Source organism: Nestor notabilis, unplaced genomic scaffold (genome assembly GCF_000696875.1).
Source record: "Nestor notabilis isolate BGI_N333 unplaced genomic scaffold, ASM69687v1 scaffold2458, whole genome shotgun sequence".
NCBI lineage: Eukaryota > Metazoa > Chordata > Aves > Psittaciformes > Psittacidae > Nestor > Nestor notabilis.
In genome coordinates this window covers 18,879-42,600 of record NW_009941299.1, presented here as the reverse complement: position 1 = coordinate 42,600, position 23,722 = coordinate 18,879, and the positions used below count along the sequence as shown (strand labels likewise).

Genomic DNA, 23,722 nt, shown 5'->3' with positions numbered 1-23,722 from the left:
CTTGCATCCCTAGGAAGGAGGTTAGGATCACAGAAAGAGGTCTGCTGTAGTGGTTTTGCATATTTTGCAGAAAAGACCCCAAATCAACACAGCATATTCTGAAGTGTGAGTTAGATTTGAAGGGGGAAAGAGGCAGTCTGGAAATAAAATAATGCAAATAAAGTCTTTTGAAGCAATGTTAAGTGTGCAAACAAAAGCCTCAATATAAGTAGTAATATCTACAATCAAAAGGTGAGTGTCTGTAGTGTTCATCGGTCTAACTCCATCAATATTCCATTAATAAAACCTTAACTTCTGTCTGAACTTTGTGATGAGAAGGATTTTTCCCTAAGAATAGCTTTCGTTTTCATTCCATTTTGTGAACCACTGTTTTGTCTCGAGCTCTTTGTACTTCCCATCTTTGATGTGTCGCTCTTCTTTTCGAATTCTTACAGCATGATACCGGGGGACACTGTCTTCGTACCTGGAACGCTGGAAGAACCCGCACTGGAGCAGAGAAGAAAAAGAACAGATTAGGTTTAAGTTGCTGCCAAGGTACTACAATTACAGAGATGGTAAAGGCTGCACAGGTAAGAAAACTGAAAACAAAAATAGGTAGGCCAAAACTGTAGTATATGTAGCTGTAAAAACATGAGCCAGTGGGTGTATGTTACTTGTTCAAGCAGCAGTTGAAGACAAATGGCATGGTCTGACAATCTGTTGGTAATCTAGTACCTTAAAAATAGTCCCTCTACTAACTTCCTGCATTTATTTTACAAGTCTTAAATCTACTATAAAGCTATTCAATCATGTAATGAAAGAATGTAATGCTACACAAAGCAGTAGATACAGTTCAGGAAAGCTTGCTTCTCCTGAATCAAAGGTGGTGTGTACTTCTGTATCTTTCTGGACAGTGACATAATTTAAAGACCAATGGGAAGATTTCCAGGACCTTCCAGAAAAGTTACACAAGGGCCTTGTTTTTCAAAGCACCATCTCAACTATAGCAACCTGAGTTAGCTACCCATACACAGTATTAGAAGATGGCTCTTGCTTAGTTTGCCACAGGATAAGAAACCAGACATAATTTGAAAGCTTTGTAATGTGCCGTGACACAAGTCTCCCTTGATGAAACCTAGTGCAGCTTTTGTGCTCTGCAAGTTTTTATTCAAAGCCACTGTAAAAACTGATTTTAAATATTGATGAATGGATTGGAATTAATTTTCAAAACAAAATGAAGTTACAGCTGCAGCATTACAAAGATGATGATAGGTAGACATTTGTGCCATCCAGCTGTCACTATGGTACTGCTAGAGGGGAAAAAAAGCTTCAAGGAACATAGTTTTGTTCACAGTATTTGGGGTGATGGGGTTTGTCTTTTTGCCTGGTTGTTGCTGGGTTTCTTTGTTTTGTTTTTTTAAACAATACTAGAACTTACATAGGACTGAATTTAAAAAATTGCACTGAGACATAGGCCAAATCTTTAGCCATCGCTTAGTTAAGATTTCTTTAAATACTTACATGACATATTTTAGTTAGTAACTCCTCCCCAGCCCCTCATCCCAAGCATTACTTATTAAGATAATGTACATGCATGTAATATCTCAAGTTGAATAAAGGTTGCTAGGAGCATAAATCATCATGCATCTAGTAGCTTCAGCAGAAGAAAGTGTGTTCCTAGAAAAGTATACCTTAGAATTGAAGAAAACCAGATGTTTCCACAGCAATTAAATTCTCATTATGAAAACCCCTTTCTTTATAAGCAACATGTACCTTTTAGCATGCATTAAAGGTTAGTAAAGCAAGTTCATCTATTGTCCACATAGTCTTAGCTTTATATCTTAACTCTGCAGTGCTGATTACCATCTCTCAAGCTTAAAAACTTGCTTGTACTGCTAAAACAAAAATTAAAAAAAGACTAAAACCATTGCAAGAGATCAGCATGTTTGCTAAAGAAATAAATAAGAAGCTTTTTAGACCAAGGTAAATGCCAGTGTGCGTTCACGTGCACCAAAGCTGAAAATCTATCAACAGAATGAGCAAGCAAGTATGATAGTTTGAAATCCAAAAGTTAATAGAACATATGCAGTAGAAGCTCCATAGTTAGCCACCGCAACAACCAGAGCATGTGCCACAGCTAAAAATTAAAAAATACCATCAATTACCAATTACAGAAGTAGATCAATACTATGCATCAGAAGTAAGCCTCTCTTTATCAGATGGCTGAGCATGGATCTCAGCCTTGTGATATGTGGCATCGTAATGATCTTTCTTATTTCTCTTGAAGAAACCACACTATAAAGAAGCAAGGTATTTAGTCAATTTTTGTGACCTGGAAGAAGTCAAACCTATTACAACTGACTTAAATTAACTCTGTGAACTGTCTTCCCATTATCCCTTCGCGGTCCCCCTCTCCCCCCTCCAAAAAAAATGGCAAGGTCTCAGCACTTTCTAGATCTGAGAACTTCTTGGACTATCTCAATCTGTAAAATAACAGAATAACCTGAGGTAAAAAATGCTGGTTTAGAAGTACTTTGTTAAATTTGTAATGCAGCTGGTGTTTGGGTTTTGGTGTTTCCTTTTTTAAGAAAAGCCACTAATAAAGTAGGTCCACAGCAACTAAAGCTGGCAGTGAAAAGCAGAAAGAAATCTATATAGAAATCTGTTTGTGGACTGGTACACAGCACAGACAAAAACATAGGGTAGGACAAAAATGAGCACTACTTTGACTTGTACAACAAAAGCATTTGTCTTAAATCAGTCATGTAATTCTATGAAGTACCACATTTGTCCTTCAGAAGATGGCACAGTGTTTGTCATCAGAAGATTCATTTTATGCTGTGTGTGTATATGTGGGGAAAAAGCATGTATGATTATGTGCAGTAAAGCACTAGTAATTATAACCTAACAGCCCACTCAGAGAATTAATAAGGAAGATCTGCAGCAGGGGCTGGGCACTATTTAGAAAATAGGGAAATTGGAACTATCCTATGAGAGGTACTCTGCAGCAAATAGGAGCTCCTCAGCAAAGCTAATTGCTGTAGTTTCTCCAGAAGAAAGTAAGCGACAGGATATTCTTCATAACCTCTTCTAAGTAACCTTCTGCTATCCTGTAAAAGCACTTACTAACTGCCCGTGTCTCTAAAAACTGAAAGAACTGCCCTGTTAATACTTGGAACAGTGTAAGAATGCCAAAGGTAGTTAAAAAAATTGGTACTTTTTATTTTGCAAATTGTTAACCTTCTGTGATACTGTCAGTTTAATACTATCAGTTTCTAATGCTATTGGGAACAAAGCCCTGCTAAAACATTTGTAGGTAGCTCACATGAAGTTTCACACGTAACTGCACAAGCCCCAGTTAGCTGTATCCATCCATAACAAAGTAAATGCAGTCTCTGATCCAAGGTTTGCCCAGAGCTCAAAATACTTCATTTTGAGGATGTGGAAACTGAAAAATTTTGTAACAAGTCATCCTGTGTAATCATTTTAATTCCAACTGTTGCAAAACAGACTCATAAATGCAGTGTATGGTTTGGGCAGCTTTGCTCTAATTTGAGTCCCAAACACAAACCATAGTACTCAATCATTTGCTTAATAATTCTGCTGTCCTGTCAGTTCTAGACCAGGAAATATAAAATAACCAGATGAAGAACAACTCACCTTCCATAGTAAGAATACCAACAGTGCAAGCATCAATATGCCAGCAAAAATAGCCACTGCAATGATCCACCAAGGTACTCCTGTATAAAGGGCTACTGGTTTTGCAGGAAAGACAGTAACACGCACCTAAAGGAGAGGAAACATGTCAAGATGGAAAAAGTATTTCAGGAGGGCCCATGTTTAAGACTGTAGATTGTAGCAGTATATTCTCTCTAACAAGATGCCTTCTCTCTCTCACCTGCAAAATGTTTTTGAAGAAAAGGTTCCTGCTGGTATTACTTCAATATGGTAGTGAATTTTTCCATTCCCAATTAAAAGGTAAAAGCAATTGATTAATCAAGTTTTTAATTAAAAGCTAAGCATTTAGCTATTTTAAAATGCGGGGGCTTTAGGTTTTGTTTGGTTCTGGTTTTGTGGTGGGTTTGTTCAGTTGGTTGGTGCTTGTGGATGTTTTTTTTTCGTTTCCCCCACCCCCACCCCAGCCTTTGGTTTAAGCTGGAAACATCACAGCCATAACCTATGGTTAGCATTATATGTTGAACCTACCTGAGCAACTTCATTTGTAAGCTTAACATTCTTGGCTGCAGCAGGAACACTGATAGAAGCCCTAACAAGAATGTCCAGGTAATTCATTTTGGAGTATTCCTGTTCCAAAATAAAACACAGACCTTAGACACAGAACAGGAAAGAGCTTTGACATTCCAAAAAGGGCATGTAAGGGGGACTTACTTCTAAGAAAGTACTGTTCCACAGTCTGGAACGTAGCACGATAGATGCCTTGCTGTCTAAACCCTTCAGGGGACATTTTATGTCCACACAGCGTGCATTCACATTGCAGTCCTGCAATTACAAATTTCTGCATGTAAATAAAAACATATCCCCACAAATTTTTTAACACCCTCTCCCCCAAGATTAAAAATTGGATTATATGCAGCATATTTATGTGCAAGAACCAAAATCTGTTTGTACTAACAGCAATAGGAAAACACAAGGAAGATGCAATTACTTGTTTATTTTAATGTAGCTAACTATGCAGGAATTCTTTCCTGTTTCTCTCTCATCAGTAGATAATGTTAATGCACAAATTTTAAAAGAATTGATACTTGGATTTAAGACAAAAGCAAAGCGATGCCATCTTTCACCCTTGCAAACTCAGAAAAGCCCTCTTACGAGCACAGTGGGTAGTGTGTGTCAACACTGCATTGCTGCAATATACTTACCAAGGTCTTGTATTTTCTTTCTGAGAATAAAGAAAGTGTCTTGCTGTCTGTAATCTGCTTCTCTGCAACCTCACGTTTCCTTCTTGAGTTATGGGATTCCTAAAAGAAGGAAAGAAAAAGTTTTAGTAGCTTATCGTAAGTATCTCTTAATTCTGACCCCATACAACCAGAGAAACAAGTTCTGTGAGTATTTTCTTGTTCCAAGGTCAGCATGAGTGACATCGTTATGTATCCCTACTTACCCACATTTATTGCTAATAGTAGAGTCAGGACAACTACTAGAATTTGAGATTACCTAGAGAGGTCAACTCATTACTTTCTTTAATAGGTCAAAAGTTTAGATTTATAAAACTTCTGATGTTACTTTACTGTGCTAAAAGAATAAGATTCTGCTAAGGTCGAATTTTTTTAACTGTATGTATACTAATTACGCTCATAATGAAAGTTCATTAACTGATGAAGTGATCGGACCAGAATGGGTTTATGTGCATATGTCCTCCAACATGATTTTAAGATTACAGGGCATGGGGGGGTGGGGGGGGAATCTTTCTAGACAGGCACGACGAAAGGGCTGTGACACGTGGTGGAAAAATTTTTATGTTACTTGTTGTAAATAAGGAAATTTCAATGCAAGCTGGCTTGTTTCTTATTAATAAAAGCACGTGGAATTCCCTCAGGCTGGGGAGATGCTTACTGTTTGTTGTGAACAGATTTCAGTAATGCTGATGAAATTTGTTAAAGCAGTCAGCAATTGTATCCTGTAAGAGCTTATGACAGCAGTGCCCATTGCAAAAACATCCACCACAATGACAGCGCATCTATCCTTAAAAGCACATTATCCTCAGTAGGTGAAGTCTCCTAATAAGCTAAACCCTTGATCCACTGTTCATGTATTGTGCTTGTGAGCTGCTTAAGACAAAAAACCCCTTCTGGAGACAAGCTCTTATGCCCCACTGCCACATGCTGTAGTGCTTTCATGTTTTAGTAATTCATGAACAGAAGACAGGGTAACATACCGCAACACGCAGACTATTGATTTCGTTTTCGGGTTGACAGGAAACTTTTTCCAATCCTTTGGAATCTATTTTCATCAAATAAAGCAGCCACTTGCCATTACTAATTTCTTTCGGCCACTGGATGTCCAGGGAAGCGGTACCAAAGGTTTTCAGTGGTCTGCCCAAGTTAGTTACCTGTTAAAATAAACATTCTTTAAACTGTGAAATACTTTTTAAAGGGATTTTCTTCTCAATCAAAACTGTTAATGACAGGCAAGTTTTAAGCATGCAGCTAACAAGAAATTTTAAAGCAGAAAGACAGTAAAAAATAGTATAAAACTAGCATGCTTGGATAGCAAGTAACGAGAGTTGAAACATAAGGATTAAAATTCCCTAACGTGAACTTTAAGGTGTTGATTTTTAGAAATCTGTCTTCATGTGGAAACAACAACAACTCCAACTTAGAATTAAAAAAAAAAAAAATCAGTTATGTAAGTGAGGCAAAGTGCAAGTCTATGAGGAACTCTGACACAGAAGAACCAGCTCTTGTTCTCCTAAGTCTGGAAGTTGTTTCCCACCCAACCTGTTTTTTGCTTTCTTGGTGTTACTGTTCATGATAGCAAGTTCTAAAACAGATATTTAACTGCTGCTACTTTAACATATATATGTGTGTGTGTATATATATATATGTGTGTGTATATATATATACACACATATATATGTGTGTGTGTGTATATATATATATGTGTATATATATGTGTGTGTATATATATACACACACACACACACACAGAGGTATAGAAGAACATGAAGTGTTGACAGAGATGGACTTTAATCCTGACAAACTACTATGTATGAAGGGGCTTGTGTTAATGATGTAGTAAAAGCCACTCTCTTGCTGATAAACAGAGTTTTTACAGAACAAAAATAATCTCTCTTAGCCTCCTCCTCGATTTATTAATTAAGCAGAAGACCAAGAGTGAAACAGATCCACACATTCAAAGTGGCTCCCACAGTGTCACCTTACACCTGCTAAGTCCTGCATGCAGCAAGTACACATACTCACTGTCTGTGGGCATCAGCTAATGCCTGAGCACACCACAGTTAGGGTTCTGTGTCTCAGTTTTACTCCCTACCTGTGTATGTTGTACAGCTGAATGTGCATGAACTGCTCTGGAAAAACAAGTGAACCTCAGGCCACTTACTCAAAAGACCATAATCCATCAAGGCCTAAAAAGAAGCTCTAGTCTGCAGTCACACTGCATGTTCTTCTTCATGGGAAGTCAGGATTTTGGGAGAAGAAAAGCCCATTTAAAGCCAGCAACTTTTTCATATTCATACGTATAAAGAGAGAAACTGTTGATTGAAACCAGCTGTTGGCGTTAATCTAAATTACTCACTCTGAATTCATACTCTATGAGGTTTCCAATATTATCTTCAGATTTCACAGCACTCTCACCAATGATGTTGCCTCCAAAATACACCTGAGAAGGTTTAGCAACTCTGCTCAGGTAAGGGTGGAGAAGGAGAACAAATAGATTTTAATCAAGTCTGTGGCAAAACTGTTGTCCCCAGTCCCCTGTTTATTATGCTATCAACACGTACCCAGTGAGTGATAAAAGCAATTCAAGAACCACTTTAGCACTAGCTGTAATTGGTGTCGAATTCACTTGAGTGCTTGTTCTACAATGAAAACGAAACAGTGCTGTTTATTTTACAGATTCAGCAGTATTCACTTCACTTACTATTGCTTTTGTGAATCAAACAAATTAATTCAAATTGTTTACAACTGTATACAAAACATAGCATGTGCACACAGAAAACTTACGTTTCCAACTTCAGATTGATGTCCAGGTCTGTTGTGTCAACATTAACTTTAGTGGTACTTAAGATCAGATAAAAGGTTACCTAGACAAGAAAGAACAATACAGCATTATAGAAATACACCATCAAGTTTGAGTTAAAAGGACAGATACAGATCCAAACCAAATTTCCAGTTATGACACACAGAAACTTTGGACAACTGCAATCAGGAATCAGATTTTGTAACCTGAGTAAAATAGGCGCAACTTACATTTGAGTTTCTTTTAAAAGGATTTCCAAGTTCACACTCTGCTTGAGAGCCATTTTGGTTAGCACCACATGTTAGCTGTTTTTCCTGATGAAACAGAATACATTTAAAAGTAAAAATATGCTGAACATATTTAAAATTTGTGTAGCTTTTCTCTGAAAAGTACTTACAGGATAACCCCTCATCTCCCTGAATGCAGAATACGTCAGACTGTCTGGAAAAGTTGCAATTAGTTTAGCTTCATATGCATCCTCACCATCTTTCTGTGGATTTTTTGCATCAGATGGATTGTTTGTCACTGTTATCTCCAGGGCAATATCTTTCTGATCTTTCAGAACAAGCACCGGCACACCATTTTCTCTACAGAAAGAGAGTATACAGGGTTGTACATTAGGAAGACAGATATTTGCTTCTTACTATGGTTTGCCCAAATATAATTCCCTCCATTAGGGAAGAAGTGCTGTTAGACCTTAAACACATGAATAGTCGGAGGTTTTTCTCCCAGACTCGTATTTCGTCTCAGATAGCAGCCAGCAGTTAACAGGACAGAACAGACTGATACACCCCTCAGGTGATCAAGAGGTTGTAGTATTTCTGAACCAGCACTTGCCTCTGGCTCATGTTTAATAGTGGTGAATTTTCCCTGAATAAATTTACTGACCTACTTTTTTCTTGTAAAATATACATGGTTTTGGCTTCTGAGTCAGGTTGTGGCACTCACTGCTAAAAGTGACTGACTGTTGACAGTAAGGAGGCATACTTCCTTTCATGTGTTGTACCCCTTTTTTCCAGTTTCACTAGTCCTCCAGGGAGGAGGGATGCAGCAGGATGTTAGGTGTGTCACAGTGAAAGTGCTTCTCTGTTCACTTCTCTGTGCTTGTCTAGGACCAGTAGACTATAATATGTCATGTTGTCATACTCACAAATTTCAACTCAGAAATAGTTGACACTATAATATATCATACTATATATACACTAATGGTATCTCACACAAACTTCTGCAAGGCTGGTTCAGAATCACATTTCTCCAGGGGTCAGAAACTTTTTCCTAACTTGTAGCCCACATGCGCGCAGTTGTGGTCACTTGCACCCACTTGATTGCAGCACCACTGCTGCTCTTCTCCAGCTCATCGCCACACCCCATTTTCCTCACCCTGACAGTACAGCCGCACAGGGCTGTGTTTGCCAAACTAAAAGAACAAAGCTGCTCTATTGCCCAAAAACCTCTCCTAGAAGTTCTTTTAAGCACTTGTTAATAATTAGAATTTTAGCAATGCATTAATCAAGGCTTACATCGGTAGGTAAGTAAACCTGTCTTCATTTCCTTCTCTAGAGCAAAACCGGTACTGAAGTTTCAGATTGCTGTGACATTCATTGTCTTCTCCACATCCTTCTTTTAAGAACTCCACCTAAATAAAACCAAAGGACTTTTACTGCATGTCACGTGGTAATAGCTTAGAACAAGATTCCTGACGTGCACTGCATGAAGCATCAGAGACACTCTCCTGGATGGAATAAGATTTAACCTGACTCTTGCCTGTCAAGAGTGTTTTTCTTTGTGAGACATAGCCCTTGGTGCTGATAAATTTAGAACTTTAAAAACGTGACCAAAAGGTACAGTTACATAATTCTAAGTGAGAGACACTTCTAATAAGGAAAAAGATCCTTAAGTCTGATTCTCCAGTGAGCGGTAAGGAAATGAGATCTCTTATTCAAGATACTCCCTCTCTTTTACATCACTGCTGCAGAGTTCTAACTCTGTTACAGCATCCTAACCATGGAAAAATTAGACGGTACATTACTTTATGATGTGTGCAAGTGTTCACAGCAAGAGAGGAAGGATTTCCACTTTTTTAATTGAAAGTACATTTCTTCCTAAACTTGTTACAGAGATAAAAAAAAAAAAAAAACCCAAACCAAAAACAACCAACCTGGCAGCTATATTATCTCCACTTCTATTGTAAAAGAAACACAGGATTTAGTTCATAACATTCCATAACAAGCTCCTAACAAATACAAAATACAATCCAGTAGTTACACGTCCAGTGCCACCCCAGTTACTTCCTCTGGTCATCATTTAGCTTTCTACAGTTTTTAAAATTCAGTGATCCATCAAAGTGCAGATTTGTGAGAAAACGTGGTATCAAAGACTTACTTTTGTGGTCTTTGTTTCAGATTCATTTGAATTTAGAATTGGTAGCAGATCTGGAAGTGCTCTGTCTTTTCTTGTGGACGGTGAGCTTGACTCCAGGCCAGCAATTTTAACAGTGACTGACACTGGAATGGGTCGTAGCTTATCTTTGATTTTTTCCTGTTGAAATATTTTAAATTTAAAAATGTGCAGAGAAGAAAATCAACACAAGGACTAGCTTTTGCTGTCCATTTTAGAACAAGCAGTAAAGCAGAATCTTTCCTGCTACATTTTCCAGTGTTGAAACTATTCACTATATAGAAACCCAGCACTTTCTAAAAATGCACAAGAACACAAGGAGCCCAGCCCTACTGGCTGGCTCGTTTGGGTATTTTTCCTGTCTTCCCAGTGATGATTTCTCTCACTGTTAAATGTTCCTAGGAATAACAGATGGTAAATCAGGCAAATGAAATTCACACTACAACAGTAAAATAACACATTGGAACAGGCTGCCCAGAGAAGCTGTGGCTGCCCCGTCCCTGGCAGTGTTCAAGGCCAGGTTGGATGGCGCTTTGAGCAACCTGGTCTAGCGGACAGTGTCCCTGCCTGTGGCAGGGGGGTGGAACTAGGTCATCTATAATGTCCCTTCCAACCCAAACCATTCTGTGATTCTACTGCATTAAGTTCAAGCTGTTCAATTTGCTGTGGTCAAAAGCAACCCTGGAGGCTGGTTCATTACTGCTGAGCCACAAGCAGAGAGTTTTTTCAGCTGCTGGAGCAATGCCATCTTTAAGAGCTGGTGTAGCAGCCAAGTCAGAGCACTTACCAGGCTTTCTTGTCCTGCCCAGTCATCCCCTCCAAAACCCATGGGTTAAAATTCTTTTCCTAGCCAGTGACACCATTAAATTCTATAACAGTTACTTCTGTTGGAAACAGCTCTCCAGTTTTGGCATCTATTCCCTGTCTATTGCTGCAGTGGCTACAACTTTTATTCATGCTTTGTAAGAAAAGCAACAGGAAGAAGCAGCATGTGTGCAGGGAATAGTAAGGTACTACTTAAGTGTTGGTTTTTTTAAAACTTTATAATGCATGTGACTTTTAAGTTATATACAAAGGTACCATGAGGCTGAAAAAAAGAGCACGCTTTTGTTTTCAGTGGGTCTAAATGAAATTAAATACTCTGCCTTACCTGCAGTACAAGCTTGGTTGTCACACACTCTCTTGAGTTCTGCCCCCTTAGGGTTGTGTTTGCAGTGAACTGATCAGACAGATGGTCTTTAAACCGCACCCTGGACGGCAGGCCTAACTGCCTCCTCTCGTTTTCTGCTTCAAACGTGTACTTGATCTCTAGGTGAACAAATAAAGTAAGTCACTATAAAAAGAACCCTTGCTTTATTAAATGGAACTTTAATTTCTCCAGGTATGACCTTACAACATTATTCTGGAAGACTGTTCCAGCAGTGCTGGGCTTCACAAACTGTTCTCAGTTATTTACAGAACTCCATGTGTCAGTTTTGCCCCTCTCCGGTGGAGGGCCAGGTACTCTGTGTGTGTACCTAAAGGAAACTTCTACACCAAACCCTTTTATTCCCAAAGTGCCCTGATACTTCACCAGCACGCAGAGCTGGCAGGAGGAGCTGTAATTGCTGCTGAGGAGCCAGTAGAGGGCTGAGATACAAAACACTGTGAATACTGATTCGGCTGTCCTTGGTTTCTGTTTTATCCCAAAAGGCACCTAAGCAGCCAGCAGGGTTTTGAGGTTAAGCTACACTGTTAATTTTAACACTGAAAGCAAAAGTGTGACTATAGCTTTTTAGTTGTATGCTGAGGCCTGTTTTGACAGATCTGAACTCTGCATCTTTTAACCCTCTCTCTGTTCACCAAGCCAGCTCAATGTTCCAAGAATTGCAAACAGCATCGAGCATGCCAGGCCTCGGGAATGTGCAGACGGGCACATGCGAGCAGCCTCTGAGAGCTGGAAGCACTAGACCTGTTGAAGGACCAGGATCTTATCCATCCTACGGATTTCACAAGTAACGGGGAGAAGGGGGCTTGGGCTTAAAATTCTTTTCATTTCCTCTCAAAATCCTACAGAGTTTTCCAAGATGTAATAACAGCAGCATTGTAACAAGAGAAAAAAGAGGAGACATGAGGAACTAATGCTTTACATTTCTAACGGCATTTATGGCAGTCTCCCAGGCTCCTATTAATAAAAAGATTTTTTATTTCCATTACTTTTCAACAAAACCATTTTCATCAATACAGAACGCTTTATGTAAGTCTCCAGTAAGAAACAATGCTTACTAAAGATTTGTAAGTTGGGCTTTTAAAACTGCTTTCTAAAGCAGCACTAACCTAGAGAAGCAAAATGGTGCTGGTCTGTATGGCAGCCTCTTGCTCACTGGCAGTTACATTACCTAGAAAACTTCAGTTCAGTCTGTTGTGAACTTCGTAACACACCAGCATGACTCTAAATACAGATGGTGTGGTAGCTGACTTAGTACTGAGTCACATTCTACATTTGATAGTCACAGTCCGAGGTTAGTCACTATAATTTGAGTACTGTTCTTCCATTACATGCTCCAAATTATATTAATAATAAAAAAAACCCTGCAACAAAACACAGACCACATGACAGACAAACACATCAAAAACATTTATCTTCAAAACTTACTTATTCGTGGATTTAAATTGCTGGGGTTTGCAGTATATTGAAAACAGGCTTTCACATCCATCCTGTAAAAAGAGCCAAGAAATGAATAACGCATGGTCCAATAGGCTGAAAAGTTTTAATAGTCCATTGACTGATATTATCAATCTTAGGACTGTGGTTTTCATGCTAGAACAGTAATTTGCTACTTACTAAACGGAATTACTAAGCAAGAAAAATAGTTAATAAACAATTAAAAGAAATACTTTCTGGCATTTGCTCTTACATCTCTAGTGAGAGAGCTGTTCAAGTTAAGATACTTCCAAGTGTTAAAAATCTGAAGTGGCAGTGGCATTCATTTTCAAAAATGGACATTATGAACAGAACATATTCCACAGCTTGTCTTTAGCAAAGTGGTCACAGCAAATTCAGGAAGTCAAAATGATCACAGGTAGATATATTTGCTTAACCTGCATGACTGTCATAGCCCTCCACTTTAACATCATCACAATACACCAAGGCTTCTGATACGCTTCTTTGTTGGTTTTTTTATTTTACCATATTTCACTGGGGTCCTCAGGGTTCTTTTTCTTCAGATCAATTCGGTCAGGCTGTACCGTAATGCTTTTTTTAATGCTTATCACAGGCCGAGATCTTCATTTGGGGAAAGATGGGGAATGGAAACAGGTAAAAAAAGAAAGAAAAGTTTCTGTTAAGACCAACGTAGTAGTTCATGTGAATCCCAGACACCCTCCATGCCTGCACGGATTTGCAACAGACACCCCAGGAAACAGAGTTAGGCTTTGATGATAGTTAGAAACAAAACTACTCAAAGTTTAAGCAAAGCGAGTCACAAAACCCAACACAATCATAATTAAATGCCTGCCTGAGAAGCAGGGTATGCTAACATGACAACGTGGTTGTCATTTTACACATGAATAACAAACAGAAAACTCACAGTGATGGTTCCCACCCCAATGGTAATTCAGCCCGTGTGAACTACTGTAGGTACTGAAGTTCATTCAGATTAATGTTCACAACAGCTTTAATGTAGAGCCTGGGTGGCTGTGGGAAATGCTGTTTTCATTTCCTGACTCCTCCGCATGTAGGCTGTAACCATAATTCAGCCTGACAACTTTTCCTTTCTCTTCCTTTTTGGAAGGGACAAGAAAAGACAGTTCACATGAGCAAATGAACAAGCTGATCCCATCAAAGCATCTAAGGGTTGCTGAAAATGGCCAGTAAGCCCCCGCCTCCTCTTTTAGCACATTTCTTTTAAGCAGGCCACCACTGTTGGCCACCACAAAGGTTTTCATTCTCATCTTTGTACAAGTTTTCATACTGCCCTTAGCAGCAAATGATTAAAGCTCCTTCTGAGTAAGCAGAACACTTAATAATCTAACCGACCTCTCTTCCACCTACTCTGTTCTCTTCCACAAGCAATGTGAGTGGCTTTTGTTGGCTCCTGTTTCAGTGTATTTAAGAACATTCCAATTAGGTACACAAATACTACACACCTTAGAGATGGGATGGTCAAAAAAAAAAAAACTTGTAGGAAAGGTGGTCTGTCTGAAAGGTAGAGTTGTTTCCATACCCAGAACTGAGGTAACCAGTTTTGTGAGTTTCTGTTCCTCCTCTTTTGGGACCTGACAGCAACCACCAAAGACCTGAAGCTGACACAGCAGTCACAGCTCTGATGAGGAGACAGTCCTCTTCCTGCTCATTACTAATGATTTACAGTACATCAAACTGGTAAAAAGCAGAGGTCTGCAAAAGACCATGACCTCATCCCTAATTAAGGCATATGCCACCAAAATCCAAAAAGATCCTGTCTGCAGGGCTGCCTCAGAGCTGTTCCATGGACCATCCACTGGAACATCAGCAAGGCTGTATACCTCACTGCTTTTGGATCCTCAGCTATGGAAGAGGGGTTTGAATTTTTTTGTTCTATCTTCAATACAGCAGGGTTAGATTTGTAACAGCAGCAAACAAAAGCTCTAGCAAATATATCAGTTAACTTCTCCTTTCTTAAGGCAAAATAATTACTTGAGGCCCTTAATTACATCAAAGGACATGGGCATCCAAGTTACCACTGGGCAAAGCTAGGGTACAGATATACTGCACACATCAGTGCTCCAAAATAACTGTCCACATTCACCCTCTTACCCTGTATTGATTGTAAGGCAGCTTCTCAATGGGAAGAGAGGGCTAAAGTAACAAACCAATTTATGGATTTTTTTTCCTCCAGAATTTCCAACTTCTAGAAATAAAAATACACTCCAGGCCAAGCAGCTTTTGTTACTTCTAAGCAGTCTGGTGCTTAAAAAAACTAAACCTAAAGCCTTGGTTCTGTATATAATACCAGTTCTGTATATAATACCTGAACACAGAAACAGAATCTGAAAGGGAACCAACAGCAATATCAGGGTAGGAGTTTTTGTCCAGGTCCATGTTTCCAGCAATTGAGTAACCAAAAAAATTGGTGCCTGTTTTTTCACCATCAAGAATCTGAAGATCAAACAGATTGAGGGAATTCAGACATTTGAAAGCTATAGAAGTGAAATAAGTAACAAGTGAACATCATTGTCTCATGGCCAGAAGAAAGAAAAATAGAGAGATACAAGGAAATAGGATCTCTGTGTTCAGGTAGATGACACTCAAGTGCCAAGATTTGCTTTTCTTCCAAGAACTCATTTTGCAGTAGCAGTGAGTACCAGAAATCACTGGTTTGCACACAGATGTAACCTAGCTTATCTTTATTTATAGTATTTATGCAGTACGGGCACTTGAAACTGAAAAATTATCTAGAAAATATTCTAACAGTATTGTAGGAAGCGTAATCAAGTTCCGTTCTCACCTTGCAAACTGAACACAGCAGTCCTCAAGTAAAAAAAGAAAAAGGCATAAACATTTCTTCTTAAAAAGTGAAGTAGCAGTAGTGCAAGAGAAAATGAACTATTTTAAAATCCCAAAATCTCTTTCAAAAAACCAGACTTACACACCTACATGCCTTTTTCCTTCTCTACATATTATTGCTGCCAAAGGACTGCCCCAGGAAGCAAAAATGTGAATTGAAATCAAGGATTTCTAAACTTCCTGGTCAGCAGTGCAATCTTAGAAGGGCCCTGTGACTTTTCTGCGTATCCCCCACCCCGCTAATAGCAGTGGAAAGGGAGAAGATGGGTAGCCCTGACATTCCTTTCATTTTGTGCAAGACTAAATGTATATAGTAAAGGTTATTTCATTACCTGTGCTGGTTTTGTGTTTATTCCGTTCTTGGATCCATGATAAATGTATACTTTGCCAAAACCATCATAGGGAGCCCCTATTGCAATATCTGTTGAAAAGAAGTTGTGACATCTAAAACCATTCTTGCTCTTTCTGCAGCTTGCAATCATGCTAAGGGTACATACAGGGTGTTCCAAGCCTGGCGTTAGCAAGAAAGTCCCATACATTTGTATCGCAGTCGTGTTTCACTCACCTGGATATCCGTCCTGATTAACATCCCCAACATTTTCAACTGCAAGACCAAACATGGAGTCGGTGGTTCCATTTAAGCGAATGGGCTTTACTCTGTCCCATTTGCCTTGCTGGTTAATGTAGACATAGACAGCACCACCGATGTCTCCACTTCTGTCAAAATACTGCGGGGCTCCAACAACAATGTCTTGCCACCTTAGAATTAGAGGAAAAAAAGAAGGGGTGCTTTTACAGAAGGACTGTGGAAAATAACTGATAGACTGATCGGACCATGGTCTCAAGGTCCCAAAGAGGTCCTGAACAAAAGCTAAAAAATACACTGAGCTGGTTGAGCAACAACAGCTCCACTGAAACCACAAGCTGCTCACGTTCCCTTTGTGACATACAAGGATCATCTAGGGCCTTCATCAGGTATGGCATTTGGGTTTTCTTTCTGTGTTTTCACTAATTGTTTAAACTCAAATAAAACTCTTTTCTGTAATAAGAAATGTAGACTGTGTCCTGACTGGTTCTCTGAGATGCCCGCCATTTCCTCCAGCAAAACATGGAAGATGGGATTTGGCATTCCTTGCATTTCTAATGAGGAAAATTAAAGCAGAAATAACCACATTGCCATCCTTCATTATAGGAGTTACCCAACGCCGTACCCATCATTGTTGAGATCCACAACAGCAACATCATAGCCAAAGGAAGAAGCCAGCCCTTCTCCTTCAAACATGTGCTCGAGTGACAGCGCTCTCTGATTTTTCTCTTTTTTCAACAGAACAACTGCTCCGCTGTGGTTGGCTCTTGGGGCACCAGACACAAAAGTCATCTCATCTTGGGAGACAATTCCTTTACCAGAGTCCAAAGAGAAACCTTTAACAAAGAAACAAAATATGAATAAACAAACAAACTGACAGCTTGTATTGCTGACAGGAAAAATAAATTCCCCAACTATATTAAAGTGGTATATTGAATACAATTTGTGCCTAAAATACAGTGCAATGCACTGGGAATTCTCTGTTTCAATGTGGACTCGTGGATGCATGTTTACAAGTCTATGCTCCTCCGTATGTAACATTAAGTATTTCACCCACTAAACCTATTATTGCATTGCTCACTCAGATCTACTTTTCATAGACACCAAATACAAGATCATTTTTAAACATACCAACTTAGAACTTGAACACCAGCCTTACCACTTGAATATAGCATGAGGGTTTCACCTCTGGTAAAATTATTCTAAACCTTGCCAAGTACAAGTCGGTATCGTTCAGCTGCAAACATGCACAACTTACCACACAAGCACAGTCTCTCACATGAAGGATGTACACAGTATTTGAGAATCACCTCACACAGTAATGGCAAAATGGGCTATTTTGATATAAGCAGCCCTAAAGTATATGTTCAAATTATTTAGTTCTATGTATTCTTTATAGAAGCCAATACACTTTTAAATGTATCAAAACTGAGTTAAAAGAATACACTGCATGTGCTAACATATCCAATCAAAGCTGAAGTAGAAAGGAACGCTCATTGCAAGGAAGAAAGATACCAGCCAGCAGCCAGAAATCTCCCTTCTGAAACACTTCACCACTACCATGAAAATTCTCAAGTACAGCAGTTCACAATGAGACAGTTTCAGAAGAACTCAGGGAGTCCCATCTGGGGGAGGGATGAGAGGTTTGGAGAAATGCATGACAAATCAGTGTTTCTCTGAAGCCACATTATTTTGCAAGCTCCTCTTCATCCGAATCCCAAACTTTACATGCTTTTACTTGCAATGTATTTGAGATGAGGTGGGGATGGAGGGGAAAGGATCATGTCACAGGTCTGGAGATGATGTCTGACCAGATGCTGCCACCTCAGGTGGTCACAAACCTAAGTAACTATTCATCATTACATCCACCGAGTTGTCCACCTGTGTGCCAGGAGGCAATGTTTTGTATACGAACTGGTCTGGATGAGTATCAGATACAGCTGTCAAAAACAGAAGACCTGTACACATGAGTGGAAGATTGAAGAGAAAAAAATAGTAGTTAACCAAAGCAGCTATAACCATGTTTGTTTACTGCCTAAACAGAGGGAACAGCAATGCCAGCGCACAGCAAGCTTGCCTGGAAGAGGTTTTGATTGTGACATGTCAAAGGCAGCATTTACACTTAGGAGATAAATGCATTTGTTGGGAAACTACAAAAAGTCCGTATTACTCTGTTCACAGCAAAAGACACCTCTGCAGCACTCCCCACCATGCCAGTCCCTGTTTCACCAGCAGAGGCTGGCAGCTTGTCTTTCGAACCTAAGCTCTTATGCGTTCATTCTTTATTTTTTTATGCCCAGTAATTACTGCTGATATTTAATGGAAGTTTATGTTCTATGTCTTCTAACAGATGTGTAGCTCTATGTTGGCTCTTCTCTTGACTTGCTTTCACTTTTTGGATTAGCAATGCCCTCCCCACCTGTTCAGTTTCCACCACTCACAAATTCCATCTTCAAGTTGCCAAAATTCTTCTGTTGCAAATGCCAAAAGCAGTGGGTCAGTATGCCACAGAAACCTGCACTAGAACAGAAAGGTCCTTTACACTTGAGACCTTTCAGAAAACACAGCATAGCCTTTCCGCTGCACCAAAGCATCTCACTGGTGTACGGTAACATCCACTGGCCCAAGGGCATATTTCTGCTTTCACACATGCACAAAGTGCAAAAGACTCACCTCCTGCAGCACACACACACTTTAAATACGTAACTACTCATATTATGGTGTTATAATGGCTTGTAAACAGGCCACTGGAGATTTAAAAACCTGAGAATAAAAATATTGCACTCACTCACCAGGAGAGAGAAGCTGCTGGCTTGACAGGCATACCCAGAAACTTGTATTTTTATAAACCTCCTGATACCACATGGCAAAGACCTTGTGACTAAGGACTACAGATCAATACACTGTACTTAACCATCAGAGCGATTATAATCGCTCCCTCAGAATCTGTAGGTCCTCATCACAGCTCTTAAACCTCTTCCTTACCTTAGCATGTTTCCTAGGTACCCCTGCAGAATATCACCTTACACTTAAAACTGGTCTGTGAGCGTGGAGGAAGATGTGAATTATCCAAAATGGATTAACATTTTACAAATAAAGGGTTTTCTGCTCCCATTTCGTTTCACCACACCAGGCTGGGATCACAAATAAACACTTTCGCCTAAAGAGATTCACCATATGTACTTAATCCTACCTAAGTAACTGTTAGCTGGAACAGGAACTAGATTCTTATCTTGGCGGCTCTCATCACCAACTTCGTAAGGCCCATCATCAAAGATACCCAGATCATAAAATGTCTGATTCTTTTGCTCTGCACGAACCACCCCTGGGGAAATGAAATGATAAAATAAAAGCAAATGAATGGTAAGGGAGAAAAATAACAGATAAATGGTTCCCAAATTACATTAATTACGATGAATGAGAGAGTGACTGCTGTTTAAATAGGACAAACACAGAATAATGCACTGGGTGAAAGCATTTTCAAAGGCAATGAATTTCTGCAGTGTATCTGTGTGCCACTCAGGCTGCTCTCCAGACAGGCCACGCCATGGTCTGGAAAAGATGGGACCAAGAAAATTCTCAGCAAAAACACTGGACCAATGTGGTGAGGAACCACCCCCATCCCATAGCTCCTGACTTCATGAAGTTGCTCTTAGAAGGGAGGTAAATACACAGGAATTAAAAAAAATAATTAAAAATGACTGTTCAGCTATGACAGTCACTGGTGATGTATTCAGAAAACACTGTTTACAGGGAAAAGAGCTATGGGTCGATAAAATACGTGCTCCCCTTTTATCAAGGGGCATATTTAACATTTTGGCAAGCACAAACATGTTTTCCATGATACAGAAGAGTACTCTTACGACTGATAGACTGTCACAGCGCTTCTCTGCAATTAAAGCCAAACAGTGTGTGAACTCAATATGCTGTTTCAGCTTGGTCAGGTTCTGTTGACAGATACAGGGAAGATTAAGTTTTCACTAAAGTACACCTTGTGCCAGAGCTTAACTCACAGATTTGGCACGGTTCACATAGCAGGCGCAGGTGTACGAGGGAAAAATGTTATGGTTCAAGGATCAGATGTTCTAAAGAGGGAAATATTTACAGCTGTTGGTCTAATGAAGTGTGACAGGAAAAATCACTTTCAGACAGAGCTGGCCATTTAGATGCTTCTCAGTATAAACTAATAGAAAAACCACGGTTATTTTCCCCCTTCAGTTTTGGATTATCTCCCAGATGATACAGAGTACTTGGCTCTTAATCAGACAGATTATCTATGGATTTAGATATGAATACATGTAGTATGACTCTGTTCAGTTATCTTCCACAATCCTCCAGTATTTAATTTGGTAAGTCCTACTTTCCACAGACTTCACAAAGAATAAAATGAAGAATACTGCAGGATAAAGATATTTAAAGGAACATCAATAAAAACCTTTGACATAGGAGCATGCATTTTGTGAAAACGGGATAATTAGATTCCTATTATCCCAGCCCCTTTCCAAAAAAAAAAAAAAAATCAAGAAAACTTAGGATGCAACCCTTGTGAGCAGCAAGGAAATGGGAAGGATAGGCAGGAAGGAAGCCAGGTCATACCTTTCCAATTGTAAGTGCCTGGGGCACCAAACACAATATAATGATAGTCTCTAGTAAAAGTAGCAGCAACACCTTGCTGACAGGAACCAAACTTCTCGTGGCCTCTTAAACGACCATCACAAAAACTCCATACTCCATTATCCATATCATCCTTAATAGTGAGATCCTGGCTCAGCACATAGCACCTTCCAATGATATCCCGGGTTTCCTGCACTGTGTTTACATACTGCCTTTTCTCATAGCGATGTGCACATGTCTGCAAGACAGAAGAAATAACAAGTGATGCTTTCTGTACGTTTGTATGCAAGTCATCAAAAGAAGGCTGGGCTCCTTTAGCAATAATTCATGCTAGCAGTGCTGTCACCTTGTAGACATATCCATGTTGCAATGCAGAGAGCGCTCACTGTTCCTTACGGGCAATGTATGGGAAAAGTTAGGCATCTATGGATACAAGTCAGAGCAACCAGTTTTATGTTCAAGGAAGGCCGCATGGTTAAATCCCTCTCCTCTGTGGGACTTACGGGTTTTAGCCCTAAAGCTTTCCTTGATACCCATTACCTCTCCTTCAAGAAGGGAGGAAGGAACCACCCTATCTCTCGTAAGAGAAGAAGCGGACGTGTTTCCCCGCAGCTGGCAGAGTTAAATGACGTACATGCTTGTGCAGAACATGAGAGGCTGGTTCAACTACCATCCACCTGAGACTATCCAGAACACACCCCTGCCAGGAAAGTGCCCTAAAGCAGAGGCTGAAAGCTCTTCCAGTGAAGGGAAGTTGTTCCTATTTCCTGTGTTGTCTGTTCCACTTACAGAATAACTGTCACTAGGACAGAGCAGCAGCAGCACCAAGCACAACCTGTTCCTTAACCTTTTAGAATGTTCACCTGGGAACAGAACACTAATCAAATATTTAACACAGAGGATGAATAGCCACTGGGTTAAGTGGTGTAAACACCAAACCATTGTAAAAAGAGATGGAACAATCAAACCAGCAGTGTTTTTTGCAGAACCAGATGCAGTAGGTGTATGAATATCATAAGCAAGCCAGGTTTCTCATCTGATGCACCATTTCTACATTTCCTATTAAGGCTTAAATATTAAGCAAGTGTCCAGCTGCTCCACTCTCAGAGCACTGCAGTACCGCCCTGCTGCACAGTGACCTTCAGGCTGCCCACAACTCATCTAATAAGAGCATTTCCCACTTATCACTTAAAAAGAAAAGTTCCTTCTCAGACAAGACAGCATTAGTTGATGATTAATTATTCAGTGAACAGGATTCTCTGTCTGCTCTCCTCTCTCTTTGGGTTCCAAGGCAGACTGAGGCAAGTTATTACTGCCTCTATTGTTAAACGACTCCAGATTCACACCCTGAGGTTGCCTGCCTCCAGTTTGGGAAGCCCTGACAGTAACTTGCAGGAATATAATTAGGTAGGGAAACCTCACTGCACACCCATGTTATGATGTGGCCAGTATCCTACAGCACCAGGAGAGGTTTATTTAACTAAGAATGGGCTAAGAAAGTAACATTCTCTGGGAACTCCTGAAAGCTTTTTCTCTCTGTATTGTATGAAGTATCTCTGTAATGTCTAAAATAAAGACTAGCACATGGTCTTACTGCAGTGCAATGGCCACATTAACTCATAGGAGCAACTCAGACAAAACCCCTGGTGAAGTTTTAACAGTTTACTGAAGCTGATCATCCTGGAAAACAGGCAGATGACATCCTGCTCCTTTTACAACCTTATCACACTATTTCTCCCTATGTCTGTAGCCCATGGCATTTAAAAGAAACAAGGCATGTATCACCAAAAAAACCTAAGTGGACACCCTGGAAATGAACTCTCCATCCTAGATTGTTATGAAGGTTATAAAGAAAGGCTATCTCAGAAAAATAACTTAAAGCTTTTGCAGTCTCAAGTGTCTTACTTTGCTAGGGAGATATGCAAGTCCTTCCTTAAAATAAATCCCAGGAGCAAACACTGGGAAGTTGCCTTTCAGAAAGCTCTATAGAAACACAGACTATTCACAACATTCACTGCAGACCGAAAACATGTTTTTAAGTCAGTCCTTTGGACTTACCACTACATTTCCTCCAGGCCCCTGACTTTGGACAGTTACACCCATCCACTGGTCTTCTTTACTCTCCATCTTCGGGTCAGCTGCAGAATATCATAACACAGCTTCAAATATCAACAGTTAAATACTTTATTGTCCTTTCTTCCTTCCCCCACCCCCCCTCTTTTTAGAAGTCCCTGTCAGAACAGGCATTTCATACAGCACAGGGGACAGTCTGCAGGTGGCAGTGTCTGTACATTTTATCACTGACAACATCCATTTCTATTAAATGGTTCTTGGCATATTGCTTCATGCCACATCCTTTTATGAAAGAGTAAGAACATCCAAATCTACCAAGAATTAAGCATCTCGTGCTACTATCTTAGCAATTAAGCTACAACTTACTCTGATGCAAAAAATGTTACGTGTAATAAATCCATACAAATAACTACTGGTTCACTGCCTTTGGAAAGGGACATATCGTCAGGTAAGAGAAATCAGACAACTGTTTCAATCCAAAAGTTCTGAAGAACTTACTCTCCTCATCAAATACAACACGTGTGCAACGTGCATTCGGAGATGTGATGTCACAGCTGTACAACCCTCCCGTTCTGTTGGCTTGTTGGGCTGGAAAGGCCTTTTCCCGGGGAGCTCCAACTAGCAATCTGCAGGGGAAAAGAAATAATTTCAATGTATCTGTTAGAGGCAATATTCTTTTCACCACGTTGCTAGAGGTTTGACATGCAAACATTTGAAGATGGATCAAAAGCTACATCACAGCACTGCTCCTTAAACAAAAATAAAGGGGGCTTGCAAAGCTGTAACAGTTGTGTGGTTACTGGACCTGCAAACCAGTGGATGTGTTG

The 23,722-nt window shown here is 39.8% G+C and overlaps 1 protein-coding gene across 1 annotated transcript; it reads right to left on the bottom strand.

Annotated features, from left to right (window-relative positions):
* Positions 1-121: 121 nt before the first annotated feature.
* ITGA6 (integrin, alpha 6) lies at positions 122-23,514 on the bottom strand. The gene is made up of 25 exons (XM_010020794.1): positions 23,394-23,514; positions 22,881-22,960; positions 20,805-21,060; positions 19,402-19,533; positions 16,834-17,044; positions 16,188-16,381; positions 15,955-16,043; positions 15,087-15,214; positions 13,265-13,360; positions 12,731-12,792; positions 11,246-11,403; positions 10,081-10,236; positions 9,219-9,334; positions 8,096-8,285; positions 7,929-8,012; positions 7,683-7,762; positions 7,460-7,537; positions 7,255-7,357; positions 5,876-6,049; positions 4,860-4,958; positions 4,369-4,479; positions 4,186-4,284; positions 3,640-3,765; positions 2,145-2,274; positions 122-486 (listed from the first exon to the last, which is right to left on the bottom strand). The coding sequence occupies exons 2-24, from the start codon at positions 22,947-22,949 to the stop codon at positions 2,167-2,169; spliced, it is 2,919 nt and encodes a 972-aa protein (XP_010019096.1). The 5' UTR covers positions 22,950-22,960; positions 23,394-23,514; the 3' UTR covers positions 122-486; positions 2,145-2,166.
* Positions 23,515-23,722: the final 208 nt, after the last annotated feature.

Excerpts from the sequence above, each read along its gene's own strand:
- ITGA6 (XM_010020794.1), bottom strand. The coding sequence starts at position 22,949 with ATGGAGAGTAAAGAAGACCAGTGGATGGGTGTAACTGTCCAAAGTCAG. Across the intron at positions 13,361-15,086 it reads GATTCTGTTTCTGTGTTCAG|ATCTCGGCCTGTGATAAGCA; the intron begins GTATTATATACA and ends CCCCAAATGAAG. Across the intron at positions 7,763-7,928 it reads CTTTTAAAAGAAACTCAAAT|GTAACCTTTTATCTGATCTT; the intron begins GTAAGTTGCGCC and ends TTTCTTGTCTAG.